Below are 18,770 nucleotides of genomic sequence, written 5' to 3' on the forward strand. Positions count from 1 at the left end.
CACTCCTCAAAACTGTCACAGTTTTTGCCTTACTTTTTATAACATTCACTAGGAACCCTACTGACTTGCTGCCTACCTCATAAAGTACCTTGATTTTTACAGCCACTGTTTAACTGGTTAGGGAGCATGAAAGAGTCTGCTTCCAATTTTTTGATTGACTATTACTTTCATTACTTGAGCCTCAGCCAGAAATATCTGTGTTCTCTGATAACAGCTTTCCACTTCTGGATAGGATGTCTGAAATAACTCGACTCACGTAATGGATAGAATGTAATATCAAAGGCCATTTGTCTTATTTTAAGATGGAGGGAGAGATTTCTAACATTGTGAGTTCATAGTTTTATTAGATTCTTCCATTTAAACAAAATCTTGAAAGAATGACATTGGATTCTGTGGTACCATTTTTACTTCATTTTATACTCTGCTAAATTAGATTTGTATAAGCCAAACTGGAAATTTTACTGCCTTTTTAAATTTTACTGTCTTTATTGAAAAAAAATTCCAGCGTTTACTTAATAATCAATTTACCATTTCACTTTGAGAGCATATCTTATTAATAAATTAGAAAAACAACTTTTCTGTCAGTAGTCTATTCATTTGTAATAAAGAGAAATATAGATTGGCTTAGTGATTAAGTCCTGGCTAATTGATTAGGAAGGAACAAATGTGGTAGTTTTTAACGTATTGATCTCTAACCAAAAGGTTAACGGTTCAAATTCACCAGTGGTCCCATGGGGGAAAGAGGTGCAGTCTCCTTCCCTAAGGATTTATTTATTGGAAACCTGACAAAAGGCCTCTATGAGTGAGAACTCGCTCAGCAGAAATAGAGAGGTTTATTTTGTTTTTAATTGATTACCAGATAAAAAAGTCAGTCTTTATTTTGTCTTCATATTTTAACTGGTTTCTGAAGCCTGTTTTCAGATTAAAATTTAGTAATGCTTCTTGACAGTCATTTTTCTCTCCTATTTTGTCTTTATTTTTCTCCAAGCAGAATAGCATTCCAAACCAGTGATTGAGAACAATTTAAAAATGAGCAAAAACATTCAAACTGACATTTCTCAGATACTGACTGGGAGAATCTAATCAAGAATTCACTCCTTTATAAAATCTACATCAAGGAATTTGTGTATTACATATTTTATTAGTAGGAACAAAGATTGAAAGAAAATGCAATGTCATTAAAATCCCTGTGGGGCAAGGATAAATATTGTATAAGACCATTATTGTAGAATGAGTATAAGGATCCAGGAGGGGTGGGAGAAGTTGGAAGCAGAGGGATGTGGATGTGCAGGGGTGGGGGGATTAACCTTTGGGTTGTACAATTTGATGTGTAGGGTGAGGGGAAATTGAAAGAATTAGTTTTAATTTGTATTTGAAGTTTGTAAATAAACTAGTAGAAAATTTTAAAAAATAATTTTAAAAAAAGGAAAAAGACATTCAGGTGGGACAAAAAGAAAAAAAATCTCTGTGGGGAGAATTTTTTTAAAAAATTTCTTGTGAAAGTCTAAGTTTCTTAATACAAATCTGCTGTTATTATACACCTGTGTTTGATATGTTGTTGTTGTTGTTGTTGTGTGCTGTCCGGTCACTTGCGACTCACAGCGACCCTATATACAATAGCCCTAAACCCTGCTCTATCCTGTGCTGATCACACTGCCTCTGACACATCCATCCTGATTACCCCAGTCACTGAATCAATCCACCTCATAGAGGGTCTTCCCCTCCTGCGCCATCCCTCCACCCTCCCAAGCATGATGTCCCTCTCCAAGGACCTGTCCCTCCTTACAACATGTCCAAAGTATGTCAGATGAAGCCCCAGAATCGTTGCCTCCACGGAGCAGCCTGGTTTAACCCTTTCCAGGATGAATCGGTTTGTTTTCTTGGCAGTCCATGGTATATTCAATACTCTTCTCCAGCACCACAGCTCAAAGGCATCACTTCTTCTATCCTCCCTAGTCATTGTCCAACTCTCTGATGCATAACAAGTGATTGCAAAGACCATGGCCTGTATGATACGCACCTTAGTCTTCAGATTGACACCATTGCTCTTCAGTACCCTGGAGAGGTCCCTAACAGCAGACTTTCCCATCACAGTACGTTTTTTGATTTCCTGGCTGTGGTGCCAAGAGTGTTGACCGTGGAGCCAATCAAACTAAAGTTGTTAACAATCTCAGTCTCTTCACCATCCATCCTGATACTGCCAATTGGTCCAGTGGTGAGAATCTTTGTCTTCTTGACACTGAGCCTCAATCCATACGAAGACTGCAGTCTCTGACCCTCTGCAGCAAGCATTTCAGGTCCTGCTCAGTTTCAGCAAGCAGGGTGGTGTCATCTGCATAACGCAGATTGTTAATAGATCTTCCACCCATCCTGACACCACACTTCTCTTCATAGAGCCCAGCCTCTCGGATAATTTGTTCTGCATACAGGTTGAAAAGGTATGGAGATAGGACACATCCCTGGCGTACACCTTTCCCAATTTTGAACCATGCAGTGTTTCCCTGCTCTGTTCTGACGACTGCCTCTTGGTCCAAGTATAGGTTTCGCATTAGCACGATCAAGTGTTCTGGGATTCCCATTCTTCTCAGAGTCAGCCACAGTTTGTTATGATCCACACAGTCAAATGCCTTTGCATAATCAATGAAACACAGATAGACATTCCTCTGGTATTCCCTGCTTTCAACTAAGATCCATCTAACATCAGCTACAATATCCCTAGTACCACGACCCCTTCTAAACCCAGTCTGGACTTCTGGCAGTTCTCTGCTGATGTGCTGTTCGAGTCGGTTTTGGATAATCTTCAGTAGAATCTTGCTTGCATGTGAAATCAATGATACTGTTCTATAGTTTCCACACTCTGTTGTTTAGACATGCCAGCTTACTTTTAGCACTTACTTTTTGATGTGGTTTTGATAATATTTAGATTTGTTCACTATTTTCCATAGAACAAGACTTAAGCTTTTCCATTTCGTAATTCATATTTGCTTACAATTGTCCTTAGTTTTTCTGCCAGTTGTGCTCTTGGTTCACATGGTATTGCTGTACCCGAACTCTGACAAACACCATGGAAACGGTTCTCACAATCATTGCTCTTTTCTACTATCCTTTAGAAGGCTCAAAGTCTATGAACAGGTGAGATATTGTGATAATACTAATTATATATAAGACACTAAAGCACGCTTTACAAAATACTATATATCAGCATATTGTGTAACAGATTTCTTTCTTTTCATGGGAGTTGTAGTAACAACAAATATTCATGAGAGCTGTAGGAACAACATATTTTCAACTCATGTATTTGTTACATTAGGAATCACATATCACATTCAAACTGGGTAATTGAGACATCAATGAAAGGATTATTTTAAAAGTTGTAGGCATCTACAACCAAGAGAGGATAAAATAGATGAATGGGACCTTCTAATAAATCCCTATGCACACCCAAAAACTGCAACAGGGTAAAAAGGGAAGCCACAGATTGGGAAAAATATTTGGTAATGCCATATCAGATAAGGGACTTATATACAGAATTTATTAAATACTTGAGCACCACAACAAGATAAAGGTAAATAACCCAGTTGAAAAATGGGCACAGGATATGAACATATACTTCACCAAAGAAGACATTCAGATGGCCAAAAAATACATGAAGAAATGTTCAAAATCCCTAGCTGTAAGAGAGATTCAAATCAAAACAGCTATGAGATATCATCTCACCCCAGCCAGAATAGCAAAATTTAACAGAACAGCAAGCAACAAAGGCTGGCAAGGTTGTAGAGAAACTGGAATTCTTATTCACTGTTGGTGAGAATGTAAAATGATGCAACCACTGTGGAAGACAGTATGGCGCTTTCTCAAAAAGTTGCAGATAGAAATACCATTTTACCCAGCAATTCCTCTGCTGGGAATATACCTTAAAGAAACCATAACTGCCACCCTAGCTTACCCATGTTTATTGCAGCTTTGTTCACAATAGCAAAGAGTTGGAAACAACCCAAGTGCCTATCAACAAACAGATAGAGAGGCTCTGGTATGTTCACACAATGGAATACTATGCTGCATTGAAAAACAAGGAACTCATGAAATAGTATTCAAAATGGGTGACCATGGAGGACATTATGCTGAGTGAAATATCTCAGTCACAAAGGACAAATATTGCACAGGACCACTGTTGTAAAAACAGGATTGCCATCGGTGTTGAGGGAAGACTGAGGAATAGAAAATAAATAATGTATACTGCATTAAAATAGATGAGGGAGAGAACTGTTTAAAAGGATTATATGATTAGGTATTATTGTCATGACAGGAGTCCAGAATGAAGGCTGCACTGTTGAGTGGACTTGGGGAGAGGGATTGTGTTATCAGTGAAAGAATTTTTCTTTTACTTTTCAAAGAGAAGAGCGAAATTGGGGGGAGGGGTGGACAAGGAGAAAAGTACAACAATGAATGAATGGAAACCCTAAATCTCTGTAAACTTTCATTAAAATGAATTTAAAAAAATTCTAGTCAATATATAGGAATGTCAGTAGTCCATAATAACAAAATAGTATCCTACGGTAATATCATAGTATTCTCATCATAGCAGGGAGGTTTATTATGTCTTTACCCAGGAAAGGAAAAGAACGTTGCTGGATTCCACAGAGCAAGCTCCTTCTGTAAGAGAGCACCCCAACAGGATGCTGAAGCCACCAACCTTTAGCAGTGGTAGAGAGCCAGAGGAAACATGGCTATTTGCCCTCCAATTACCCAGAGCTAAAACGAAAGGCAGCCTGTTCATGTAATCCTTACAGATCAGTGTCCTGGAAATACAGCAGGTAAAAGGTGGAGACGAATAGGTCTGGGAGGGGAAACATAAAATATACAATACAGGATAGATTGTAGTTAGGTATGATTGAGTTGGAACTGACCCTTCAGCACATTAACAGAGACAGTAAATCACACAGGAGGACACTGTCCATTCTTCTGTGGAGCACCTGGTCTTTGGGATTTCCATGCAGTAGGCCACCAGAGGAGAAGAGAAGTAGGTTTGTATTAAATAGAGAAGCAAATACTAGGCAAAGGGAACAGCATGAACAATGGCACAGAGCTGCCAAGGCACTTTGGTATTTTCATGGCAAGTTGTCCACACAGTGTTAGAAAGTTAGAGGATGCACAGGAGAAAGAAAAATAAGAGATGAGCCGGAAAGGGAGCTCTGGTGGTGTAGTCTGTGAGAATTTTCACTGCTGACCCAAAGGCCAACCCTCTCTGGTAGTTCAAAGTCCCCTTGAGTGGCAATCTCTTCCCATATGATTTATAGCCTCAGAAACCCAATAGAGGGTCATCTGTGTGAGTCACTTCTGACTCAGTGGCAATGAGTTTAATGAGAATTTGGTAGGAGGAAATATCAGAGAGTTTTAAGTAGCATAACGTACTCAAATCTGATTAGAAAGAATTCCCTTGTAATAGAAGTATTTAGAATATACCAAAAGAGAAAGCCAGAATTTGAAAGTGTAACTAAGAAGCTAGTATCAATTTTCTTAGGTTACCTAAATAATAAGGATTTTTATAAGGCGATAAACTCTATGGGTGGTGCAAATTATTAAGATGCACAACTGGTAACCAAAAGGCTGTAGGTTCTAGTCCATCCAGAGCAACATTGGAATAAAGATCTTTCTGAAAAATTAGCTTTATTTTAATAAACTTTAAAAACCCTTTGGAGCACAGTTCTGTTCCAAAACACACGTCACCATGAGTTGGAAATGGCTTGATAGCAGGTGGTTTTGGTGCAAGCTGAGAAGTGACAATAAGGAAAATGGTCTATGACCAGACCTGAAATAAAATTCTCTCAGCCACTTACGTGAAATGCCAAGGCTGTGGATTTATACCATTATAATCCCAAGTGTCTACGAATTCCTGTTTTATTCTTCTATCACTGCCCAACAGTCTGTTTTCTTCACATTTGATTTGAGAGGATCTGATTAATCTCTTAAATGCCACTGTTCCTCTTTGATCATAGCTGTCATATCAGTCAGCCTCAGACTGGCTTCCTGGGCTCACGTGACCTCTCTGATTCAGTCAGGTGAGTAGGGTCATGAGGCACAAAACTAAATATTACCTTCTTGTCTCTTTAAGTCAAAAAAACCCTCAAACTCATTACTCCCTATTGAGTCAGAACTGACCTGACCCTCCAGTAGGCTTTCAGAAGCTATAAATCACATGGGAGAAGGTTGTCCCTGTTTCTCCTGAGAACCAGCCACTCATGGATTCAAACTGCCTGAGAAGTGTCACCTTTGGGTTTAGAAGCACAGCTCTCCACCCACTAGGCCACTAGAGGTCTCTGTAAGCACTACTGTATAAGCTTTCTTCCATATGTAAAGCATGGTAAATAGTATTTCTGCTGTAAAGAACCTTTTTGTAAATTTCTTTTAAAATGCAAATGTTTCAATGAAAATACCCTTTAAAATGGTTAATACTTAGTGTGATAATCTATGCATATAACCTACTCCAGAATGCTCCCTCACTGTCTCACTCATTACTGTTAGCTTGGAACTGACTTCCAGCTGACTCTTCATGAGTTCCCAAGGCTGCCAATCACATGGGAAGAGATTGCTCATCTTTCTCGCGTGCTGCCACTGGTGAATGAACAGCCAGGACATGGCCTTTGGAATAGAAGCATAACTCCCTGTGGATTATGCCACCAACACTCCCTTATTAAAAAATAAGTGCTTGTAAATGTTGGTGATGATGATGGTTATGATATTAAGTAAGAATATTTGACAACAGATGACAACAAAGATTCGAGACAAGTAACAGGACTTAATGTAAAATGATAAAACTCGACTGGAGGGTCAGCTATAAGTCTGTCCCGACCCAGCGGCAATGAGTTTGAGTTTTTCATTTTGGAGCTGAAAGCATTTGGGTTTGTAATCCCTGCTCGTAAATCTTCAGCAATAGTAACTTCCTTATTATTTATTTGTTAATAGTTATATGCTTTTATTACTTTTGTGTGCGTGTACCGTCAAATCAGATCTGACTGGTACAGGAGGAGATTGTCCCTCCTTCCCCAGCAGAGCATCTGGTGGATTTGAACCATGCACCTCTGGGATTGTAGTTGCAGTATTAGTTATATGCTTTTAAAGTTGTTTTATTTTGCTTTTTACTTTTAGGAGGGCTAATAATTACAGTCTTGTTATCAAATCATCTGTTTCAGCTATGTATTAGAGAAACTTACATTAATAAAAGTCCACATTTTTACCAATCATACAGCTTAATTTAGTAGGTTTTTTTACTGTTGTTGGCATTAGTTATATATTCTTTCAGCTGGATCAAACTAGAAATGTAATGCTAACATGAATTGTACCTAATTACAAGCATTGTATAAATAACCCTAAAGCTCCTTTTACTTGCAAATAATGGAAATATTGTAATAGATCTTAGATAGACTTTAGGTGTTAACCTTTTTAAAAAAATATTTTATATTGGTTTGCACACACATTGTACACATTGTGTTTCACACTTCCTTCATTCACATTGTGTTTTATACAATCATTCCAATATGTTGTGTTTCATAATTAATCCCTGTTGAACTAAGCCCACCATTACTCCATCTTTTCAGGTCCCCACCAGCTCTTTCACATTTCCTCTGCCCTCTTCCTCTACCCATCAAATTGTGCAACCCTGTGATTTACACATCCCTTGCCCACTCTCACCCCTTGGACCTTCATACATGTTTCACTTCACTTTATTTCACGTCTATGTTATCCTATTATGCAGTATTTGTCCATAGGAGACTGAGATAGTTCACTCAGCATAATGCTGTCTAGTCTCTCCCAAGTTATGTACTTTTCAAAATTGTTACTTCTGAGTGCTGTGTAGTATTCCATCATATGAATGTACCATAATTTCCCAATCCATTTGATTGTGGTTGGATATTTGGCTGTTTTCATGTTCTTATGATTGTGAATAACATTGCTATGAACATTGGTATACAAATATCCATTTGTGGCTCAGTTCTAATTTCCTTGGGGTGTATTTCTAGCAGTGGGACGCTGCATCATATGCAATATCTTTATTCAGCTTTTTGAGGAAACACGCAACTGCCTTCCAGAATGGTTGTACCACTTTACAATTCCACCATCAGTGTGTGAGAGTTCCAAACTCCCTGCATCCTCTCCAACACTGATTACCTACTGTCCTGTTAAACTTTACCATTGCTATGGTATTACCTTTTTTTATAGATGAAAAACTATTTAAGATCCAGAAAGTTTAAGTTACTTGGCTGAGTTTATATATATAGTTTTCTATACCAAAATTAATTTACTCTAATTTTTAAAAAATTATGTCACAGTATAAATAGTAGGTATGTTCTAAATTAACTTCCTAGTTATTTGACAACACATTTCTTTGCTTGTAGTGTCAAGTATTCATCCCTAGTGGCACTGGCCTTCATCATTCGTCCGACAGCTGTCATTCCATGGATACCTTTGTTCTTCAGACATTTTTGGCAAGAACATAGAAAGCTTAATCTTATTCTACACCATTTTTTACTTGTAGGGTGAGTATGACTATAATTCATGCGTTAACTTTAATAATTCATAATTTAAAGATCATTAATAAGATTTCATAATCTTTCAGTCAGTGATTGCATCTCCTAAAGTCATTAAGAAGTAGCGGTTGAAGGCAACACAAAATCTCCCAAATTCAATTTTTATCTGATGCGATTCTAATTAACTGTAATTTAATTTGCATAAGTAGGTATTTTGCCATTACTTGTAACATAGAACTTTAATATGCCATAGTTACTAATAATTTCTTAAACACGTTTTGTAGATACTTTATTCTTCTGCATGTGTATAGGCCCTTAGAGTGTACTAAGTATGTTTTCACATATTGCCTTATGATTTTCACAGTCCTTAGATCTAGGCAATACAGTTGTTCTTATTTTGTAGAAGAGAAAACTGGGGGTTTATAAAAAATAAAAATTAGTTAATCAAAATCATTGGGTTGGTTGCTCTGGTGAAACACAGATTGAAACCTAGATCTTTATACCATGAGCTCCTAGTAGCAGTCTTAGTTCTAAGTATCTAGTAAAATATCCACATTAATTATTTATTAAAGAAATTAATGGCTTTGGACTTTCAGAAGAGTAATCATTTGTTTAAGGAGTATGATCATTTTAATGACACTATTATTCACTCTGCACACATTTTTCTAGAAGCAATTTAAAAGTGCTAAATTATCTTTGAATAATTATAGTTCAGTTTCTGTTTTATCAGCTATACTAATACATTTGAATATATTCAGTTAGCAAATATATATTTAAACCTACTATGTGTCAGGCTTCTCCTTGGAGGCAAGGATTCTGAAGCTTCATCTGACATACATTGGGCATGTTGCAAGGAGGGACCAGTCCTTGGAGAGAGACGTCAGGCTTGGGAGAGTGTAGGGACAGCGCAGGAAAGGAAGACCTCGATGAGACAGATTGATTCGGTGACAGGGGTAATGGGGGTAGGTGTGTCAAAGACATTGAGATTGGCACAGGACAGAGCAGGGTTTAGGACTGTTGTACATAGGGTATCTATGAATCACAGGCGACTCAACACAACAACACAACAGCAATGTCCCATGTGTTGGAGATAGCAATTTAATGAAAAATATTTCCTTCTTTAATGAAGATTACATTCTAGTTGAGGAAGACAGATTACTAAAAAGATGAAAATATATATATATATTTGTCAAGTGTTAAGAAGTAATGCTATAGAGAAAAATAATGTGCTGGTGCAGGGGGTATGTGTTGTTTTTGATAGGGAAACTGGGGAAGAGCACTATGAGGTCCTCCTTTGGAACATAGACTTACTGAAGCACGAGCCTGTAGATCATGGGGAAAGCTTATGTTCCACAATGGGCAGCAAGTGCAAAGGCCTTGAGAAAAGTGTGTGTTTGACATGTTCACAGAATAGCAATGAAGTTGATATGGCTAAAGGAGAGTGATTTTGAGAGAATGTAGTCATGAAGTCAGAAGGATAATAGCAGTATAGACCAGGAATGAGGTTTTACACTAAGGGAGACAAAAAACCTTTTTAGTCTCATCAGAACTTTAATAAAGTTTTTCCTCCAAGAAGCATTTGTTGAATATATATTTTGCAACAAGCATTTGAGAAGTCAGAAATTAATAAGCTGTAGTGTCTGTTCTCTAATTCAAAGTCAGCTGAAAAAAAGAAACAATGACTGCATAGTGCCACCGTTATAGAATGGGACTGACATCAGGGTTAGGGTGAGACTGAGAAAAACTGGATAAGTCATGTATACCGCATTGAAACAGATGGGGGAGAGAACAGTTTAAGAGCAATATATGATTGGATATTATGGTTATGACAAGAGTCCAGAATGAAGGTTTCATAATGGAGTGTACTGGGGCAGAGAGGAGGCATTGTATACCAATGTAGGAATTTTTCTTTTACTTTTCAAAGAGAAGAGCGAGCTGGGGGGGAGAGGTGGGCAGGGAGAAAAATGCAACAATGAATGAATGGAAATCCAAAATCTTTGTAAATGTTCATTAAAATTAATATTATTTTTAAAAATAAACAATGATGAGTACCCAGTGATAGAATTATAATGGAGGTACATAACAAAATTCTTCAGACAATAAAGAAGAAAAGTTGATGCTACATCAAGGATGAGTATCATTTTGCTATCATAGGGAATCAGTATGCTTAATGCTGAAAGGGCCAGAGGAGGCTTATCTAGATCAAATAGTTGTCTTGTTTATGCTAAACAATGTATATCCTCAAAGGAAATATTTATATATAAGTACCTTATATAAAGGTATGTAGAAGTGTGTTTGTAGCAGCACTGTTCCTTAGAGGTTAAAATAGGAAACAAAATACCCATCAATAGGAAAACATATTTTTGTGGTAGGTTTATTCAGTTGAATACACAGTATTATAAATTACCACAACATGCAAAAATTATTAAACCTCACAATGATGGGAAATAGAATGTTAAAGTACCTTTGAAATCTGCTTGTGGCTGACTGCTTGAAGTTAGCAGTGAGGGTTGCCCACTCCTGTGACCAAAACCCACTAGAACATAAAGAGGACAGGCGATCTTCCTGCCATGTGTTATGTCTATAAAAATTATGAACCAGTAAAAAAGTACCTTATGATCCTATAGCTGTAAAAATGTAAAACTCACGACGTCAGAAGTCAAGGTAGTGTTTGAGGAAGCGGTAGGTATTGACCTGTTGTAAGGATGTGCTGTTAACGCTCTATCGGGTATGTACACAGTCGCACTATAGTGTTAATTTAGTGGTACTCATGTTGCTTTCTCCTCGCAGCATACTTCTCTGTATAAAAGTTTGTAACAGGTGGCTTGAGAGCTGATCTCCGATTCCAGCCTCTTGATGTCTTTGTATATGCCCCTCTACTTGAGTGTAAGTTGGACGTATTGGCTCAATTTTCATTAATAGAATATGGCAGGAATGTGATGTCATTTCTAAGATTAAATTCTAACAGTCTCAGCTTCCATTTTAGATGTTGTATCTCTTCACTGCTCACCCTACACAAGTCAGCCTCACTTCCCGAGGCAGTCTTATGTGGTGACCACATACTGAGGAACTAAGTCCTGTCATCAGCCCTGTGAGTGAGCTCAGTGAGCGTTCTCTCCGCCTCTCGAGTCAAGCCTTCAGGTGTAGCCCCAGTCCCTAGCTAACTGCGACTCAGGACATGGTCAGCAAACCACACCTGCATTCTTTTTTTTTTTTTTTAACATCAAAACTTCTATATTTTAATTATGTTTGTGGTGACATACAAAAACTTTAAAATAAAATGAATATATTTTATTACATTTTATTAAAACACCAATAGAATTTATTTAAAACAAAACAACCCAGATAAACCACAAAACAAACTATCCAAACAACTCCTCAGTCTTTTTCGCACCCAACCCATGGTTGTTGTTGTTGTTGCTATTGTTATGTGCCGTCAAGTCAGGAAGTACAGAAAATTGTGGGATACTACTTGTACTTTAAAGTTGCTAGGTTTTGGGGTAATTTGTTATGCAACAATAGATTTTAAAAAAAGATACACTAAATATTTTTTTACTAAAAAGTTTTATTGCCATTTGTAAAAAAAATGTTTCAAAATGTATAAAACTGTATTTGGTAAAATTATAAAGCATTTTTCAAATTGGCTTTTGATCGAAGGTCACTTGCAAAGCCCTATGTTATTGTTGTTATATGTGACTATGTACAACAGCTCTGCACCCTGCTCTATCCAGAGTCCACATTATTGTCTCTGACACACCAAACCCCATTACTCGAGTCACTGAATCAATCTATCTCATCGAGTGTCTTTTTAAGGACAGGTTCCTCCTTGCAACAGGGCCAAAGTGTGTCAGACAAAGCTTCAGAATCCTTGCTTTCAAGGAGCCAATATTGAATTTTCAGGATGTGAATTAACCATTATTTTTTTTTGTTTTTCAGATTTGTCACTTTAAGTTTGTCTCTGGTAATTGATCGTATCTTTTTTGGTCAAGTAAGTAAAAATAAATTAAGCTAACAGCTTTTTTATTATTATTTTTACTTAAAATCTGTCAGTCACTTAAAACATTTTTTTAATTCATTGTTGCGTATCTTCTTCCCTCCTCCTTTCCCTCCTCTCAAGGCATCCCTTGTTCCAGATTGTTGTCATCCATATAATGCCTAATCATATATTCCTTTCAGTCCTTCCCCGTCATCTGTTCTAGTACAGTATTTCATTATCTATCCACTTTTTTTCCCATTCTTTCCCCAACCCCCAACATATTCTTCACCCCAATCTGTCCTGTTTTATAACAGTAGTGTTATGCAGTATTTGTCCTTTTGTGACTGACATATTTCACTCAGCATAATGTCTAGGAAGCAGGAATGGAATCCACTTCCTAAACAACGTGCCTCCAGAAACTCTATGAACTTTGATAAATGGCAATAGTTGTAGAGGGGCTTCAGGCCTTTTGTTCACTGGGTCGCTATGAGTCATGCTCAACTCAAGGGCAATCAACAACAACAACAACAGTGTCCTTCAGGCTTCCCTGTGTTTTGTAATGTTTTACAAGTTAACTGTTTTTCAGCTTGTTTAATCTAAACATTTATTGCACTAAAACCTCCACCTGGATTTTTTAATCCATTGAAACTTGGAAACAGAAACAAGTAATTTTTCACAATAGAAAAAGGATACAAGAGGAATGTGGAATCAGGATTGGTGGAAGAATCATCAACCTGCGTTATGCAGATGACACAACCCTGCTTGCTGGAACTGAGGAGGACCTGAGGTGCTTGCTGCAGAAGATCAAGGACTACAACCTCCTATATGGACTGAAGCTAAATGTCAAGAAAACAAAGATTCTAACCACTGGGCCAATTGGCAGCATGGATTGGTAAGGAGATTGAGATAGTTAACAGTTTTAATTTACTTGGCTCCACAGTCAACGCTCTTGCTAACAGCAGCCAGGAAATCAGGAGATGAATTGCATTGGGAAAGTCGGCTGTGAGGGACCTCTCAAGAGTACTGAAGAGCAACGATGTCAGGCTGGAGACTAAGGTGCGCCTGATCCGGGCTGTAGTCTTTGCAATTATGTGCTGTGCATCAGAGAGTTGGACAGTGAATAGGGCTGATAGAAAGAGGATTGATGCCTTTGAGCTGTGGTCCTGGAGAAGAGTGTTGAATATACCATGGATTGCTAGAACAAACAGGTTTGTCCTGGAGAGGGTAAAGCCAGAGTGTTCCCTGGAGTCAAGGATTCTGAAGCTTCGTCTGACATACTTTGGACATGTTGCAAGGAGGGACTGGTCCTTGGAAAGGGACATCATGTTTGGCAGAGTGGAGGGGAAGCGAAGGAGAGGAAGACCTTTGGTGAGATGGATCGATTCTGTGACTGGAGCAGTGGGAATAAGTGTGTTTGAGATGGCTAGGTTGGCACAGGATTGAACAGCATTTAGAGCTCTTGTACATAGGGTTGCTATGAGTCGCAAGCGACTCGATGGCACATAACAACATAGTACCTTTGGTTCAGTTTGCTGTATTTGCAGATTTCCTATTGATGTTCAAGAATGTTGTAAGGGAGGCAAGCTACATTTTTATCAGGTTTGTAATAAAGGTTAAAATTCTAAATATATTTGGAACCATTAGTCATGCAGAAATCCATTTAACCAGAATACTTCTTCAGTCATTGGGTATAAATATAAATTTCAAGAATTTAGGTAATGGCCTTTGATTGTTCTAAAATTCCCCCTTCCCCACATGTAAAAGTCACAGCCTCTGGAAATAAGACTGCCAGTTTTGAATCCTAGTGCTATCATTATTAGCCAAGTTACCTACATTTCTTGCCATGGTGTCCTTATCAGAAAATATTTATGGTGGCTGTCTCATAAGGTTGGTGGATGATAACAGGAGACAGTGCATGTAAAGTTTACAACAATGCCTGTCAAAGTGGGCACTTCATATTTAGTTCTTACCATTGGCTGCCACTCTCATTTTACCTGCTTTGTGCTACAATTCAAACTAATATTTTCAAAGCTTCATCTTAATAGGGAATAGACAAAAGGGCAAAATGTTTTATATAGGTGACACAAGCTTTTTTTTTTTTTTTCAGGATCCTCTAATTCATTAAAAAATTTACATTGCCAGATTATTCTTTTTTCTTAGAACCTGTTTTACAAATTAGCAAAGCATATATCAATACTTAAAATGGAAAAAATGTAAGTTATGTATGTAAAATGAATGGTTTTTAGCTTTCTTTCTGGAGTTACTGTTAAGATTGTCAGAATCTTTATGCCAAAGATGCATAATTGGCACTAACACATTTCTGTTTCTTTTTCCTTCAATTTGCCAGTGGACTTTGGTTCAGTTTAATTTTTTGAAATTTAATGTGCTACAAAATTTGGGGACATTTTATGGTTCTCATCCATGGCACTGGTACTTCACTCAAGGATTTCCAGTTGTCTTGGGTACTCACTTACCCTTCTTTATTCATGGCTGCTTTCTAGCCCCAAAGAGGTACAGGATACTTTGGGTGACTGTGCTGTGGACAGTGCTTGTTTATAGGTAAGATTTTATATGTTCCAATAGTTTAATTTTTAAATGTTACCAAGAAAATAGACTACATTGTTAAAAAAAACCAACTGTTTTTCCTTAACACATTAACCTTACAGATTGGTCAGTGGATATTATTAATAGATAAAAGTATTCATTAAGCTGTTCAGATAGCTGGTGTTCTGTTAGATAGTGCTTATCAAGGATTGCTCTGGTGGTGTGGTCTGTAGGGAGCTGGACTGCTGACTCAATGGCAGTTGGTATCCACCAGGAGCTCGCTGAAGAAAAGATGGGTCCTCTCTTCAGAAGATTCACAACCTCTGAAAACCTGCTTGAGAGTCAGCTGAGTGCCGGCTCCAACTCCAAAGCAATTAATGAGAAACTCAGTTTGTTACCAACAGATTTCTTTTTTTGCATTTAATAAATACAGACTACTGAAGGACCAAACCTATTGCCTTCAACTTGATTTAAACTCGTGGTGACTTTATAAGACAGTGTTTTAACAGCCTGATAAGGCTCTTACAGTTATAAGTCCTTATGGAAGCAGACTGTCATTTCTTCCTCTTGTAGAGCAAGTGATGGGGTCAAGCCTCTGACCTTTCACATAGCAGTTGAGTGCTTAATTACTGTGCCACTAGAGCTCTTATGGTGAAGGACCTGAGAACTGCTATTTCAAAAGAAAAATATATCCATTTTTATGATGACTTTGGGTAATAGTATTTGGATTCACACCAAATGTTAATAGTTTCTATGTATCACAAATTTAAAACAATAAATAATGAGACCAATTCCTGATCAAGAAATACATTCCAGGTACTTACAAAATTAACACAGCATGTTAATTATATTTCATGAATTAATTTTTAAATGACAAATTAATTTTTTAAACTACCTGTAATGAATACTATTAAGAATATATACTTCTTGTTGTATAATATATATAATAAAAGTTTTGGTGGCACAGCCCTTAGGGATTTCTACTGCTAACCTAACCTAACCTAAAGGTGCTGGTTCCAGTCTACCAGTAGCTCATAGAAGAAAGATGGGCAGTCTCCTCTTGTGTCATTTATAGTCTCTGAAAACCCACTGCATGTTCAGCTGAGTCAGCTCCAACGTGAAAATAATGAGTTTGAGAATATATTTATTGATTGTGATTTAGGTGGAAGTTTACAGAGCAAGTTAGTTTTCCACTAAACTGCTTACACATTTTGTTGATGCTCGTTACAGCTTCCTCAGTGTAACTGTATTCTTCCTAATCCTGTGTTTCCCATTTCCATCCACCAGTCCTCTACTCCCTTACTGCTTTCTGAGCTGTTTTAGGGCCAGTGCTACTGTTTTGGTCTCATATTGGCTAATGATTCTGAGGAGTGTATTTCTCCTGCTACTGTTGTTCACTTTTGAGACCTTCTATTTAAGAGAAGCTCAAAATTGATCCCTGAGATTTAGGTTCAGTTTCAAATCTGAAGTGTGTCTAAGGACCATATGAGAGGTTATTAGTCCAGTATGATTTGAATTTTGCTCAAAAATTTTTTTTCTCCCTGTCTAGGACCTTTTGTTATGCCCCTAATCAAAGTAGTCAGTAGTGGCTGCCAGCCACCTTCTAGTTCTTCTGGTCTCACAGCATTGGAGTCTGTTAGTTCTTTGGACTAATTTCTTCTTGAATCTTGGATCTTCTTTATACATTTTTGCTCCAGACAGTAAGAGACTCAATACTTGTATCCTAGATAGCCACTCACAGGCTTTTAAGACCCCAGTCACTACTCACCAGAGTAGGACATGGAACATTACTTTGTGGACTGCATTATGCCAGTTGATCTAGATGTCCACTGAGGCTATGATCCTGATTCCGCAAGCCCAGAGACTCATTCTCTCAAGGTGTTTGCTATGGCTAAGAAATTTTCAGAATTTTGCACTTTATATGTTCTACTGTATCCTTGGATATATTTGCAGAACGTAGAAATAGCTTCTAGCCCAGTATATATGCTGCTCTGGTGGTGCAGTGTGTAGGGAGTTGTGCTGTTAACCCAAAGGCAGTGCCTCTCTGGCAGTTTAAATCCACTAACAGCTCCATGGGAGCAAGATGGGCAACATCCTCCCATGGGATGTACAGTCTCCAACAATCTCCTGCAAAGTCAGTTATGAGTTAGTCTGACTCAACAGCTGTTGAGTTTGGTTTTCTGAAACCTGTATATACTGTCAGTATATTTTATTTACCATCCCATATCTGTTCATTTTATATGTCTATTTATGTATCTGTTCATAGGTATTTTTGTCTATCACATGATTATATAATAATACTATTTTAATATCTTTTTGTTATAGCATGTTGAGCCACAAAGAATTCAGGTTTATATATCCAGTTTTACCACTTTGTATGGTGTTCTGTGGTAAGTATTTTTAAAATAAATCTTTAAAAGCATATACAGAAATAGGTACAAATTCCTACCAATTATAAAATATTGAATCTTTTTAAGAGGTTAAATGAGAATTACTTATTCCTTAATTTCAAATTACACTCCTCAAATATCCTCCCTTTTTTCAGTCTGAATATCTTTTTTCCTTGTGTCTTCTAAAGTGAGATAAAGATAAAAAGCAATCAAATTCCAAAACGCCTTTGGTAGTATTGTTTCTGGCTTTTAGAAACTTTTCATTAAATGTCTATTTTAGAATTGCTATTTTAAAATTTATAATTGAACTGTGAGTTTCCTATTGACAAAGGAAAATTAGTTGTTGAAACTAAGTTTTAATGCTTTTGTACACATAAACATTTACCTGAGACTCATTCTAAAGGTACCAAATTGTTAAAGTGATTCATTCCTTTCTTTGTTGTTTTGTTTTTGAGGAGAGGTGGGGCCTTTTCTTCTAGGCCTTTACAGTCCTTTTTTAATATTTTTAAACATGGGATTTATAAATTCCTTCCTTTTCCATAGCTCTAGAAAACATGAACATTTAAATGTTAATTTCCACCCACTGGTTTGGAAAATTACTAACTGAAACTTTATTAACTTCAAGAATAATTCCAAAGAAATGATTACTGGCTTCTTGCAAATACTGTGAGCTAAAAAGGGAGCAAAAAGGAAAAAAAAATCACTAAACTGAAGGAGGAAGAAATTGTTAACCAACCGACTAGAGGCAGAGGAAAAATCTAGTGAATTAGAAGTGTCAGAAACTTGTGGTTTTTTAAAAAAAGAATCCAATTGTTAGCCGTCAAACAATCCATTGTTAGCCTTCTTCTGCCAAGTATGCCTTGACTTCTGCCACTGTCAAGATGTCTGTGTGAGTGTATACTTTTCAGTTTATGTACATACTAAATATTTGATATACATAATGTAGTTAAACCAAAGTCTCAATCTCTAGTACTACCTGTGGTTTTATATACACATAGATGCGCAAATAAAAATACAAATATATGTTTGGCAAGTTTTATGAAGAGTAGACCCACTTGAAAGTAAAAATCTATTTTTACATCATTATTCAAGATTTAAAGTGCTTTTTATGGTTTTGTATTTTTTCATTTTCTAGTTGTTTCAGTAGGAAGAAGGATTGGCCACCCACTTCTGAAATAGCAGGCCTCTGAAAACCCTATGCACAACAGAACACACGCAGATTAACAAAAAGGGCAACCTAGGTAGAACCATCAAGTATGGAAACACAAGGGAGGAGGAACAGCTGTAAGCAGACCCTAGTGATTGGTACATGGAATGTGAGAACCATGAATGAAG

General features: G+C 37.2%; 1 protein-coding gene across 1 annotated transcript in view; it reads left to right on the forward strand.

Moving 5' to 3' along the window:
- Positions 1-18,770, forward strand: part of PIGB (phosphatidylinositol glycan anchor biosynthesis, class B) — a 33,655-nt gene that overhangs the window by 5,457 nt on the left and 9,428 nt on the right. Inside the window, exons 5-9 of the mRNA XM_006898253.1 lie at positions 3,002-3,132; positions 8,394-8,534; positions 12,462-12,513; positions 14,849-15,060; positions 17,371-17,435. Coding sequence (XP_006898315.1) covers positions 3,002-3,132; positions 8,394-8,534; positions 12,462-12,513; positions 14,849-15,060; positions 17,371-17,435 — 601 coding nt within the window. The remainder of the gene's footprint in view (positions 1-3,001; positions 3,133-8,393; positions 8,535-12,461; positions 12,514-14,848; positions 15,061-17,370; positions 17,436-18,770) is intronic.

This window comes from Elephantulus edwardii, unplaced genomic scaffold, assembly GCF_000299155.1.
Source record: "Elephantulus edwardii isolate Elephantulus edwardi_28Jun2011 unplaced genomic scaffold, EleEdw1.0 scaffold00225, whole genome shotgun sequence".
In the NCBI taxonomy this organism is placed as follows: domain Eukaryota; kingdom Metazoa; phylum Chordata; class Mammalia; order Macroscelidea; family Macroscelididae; genus Elephantulus; species Elephantulus edwardii.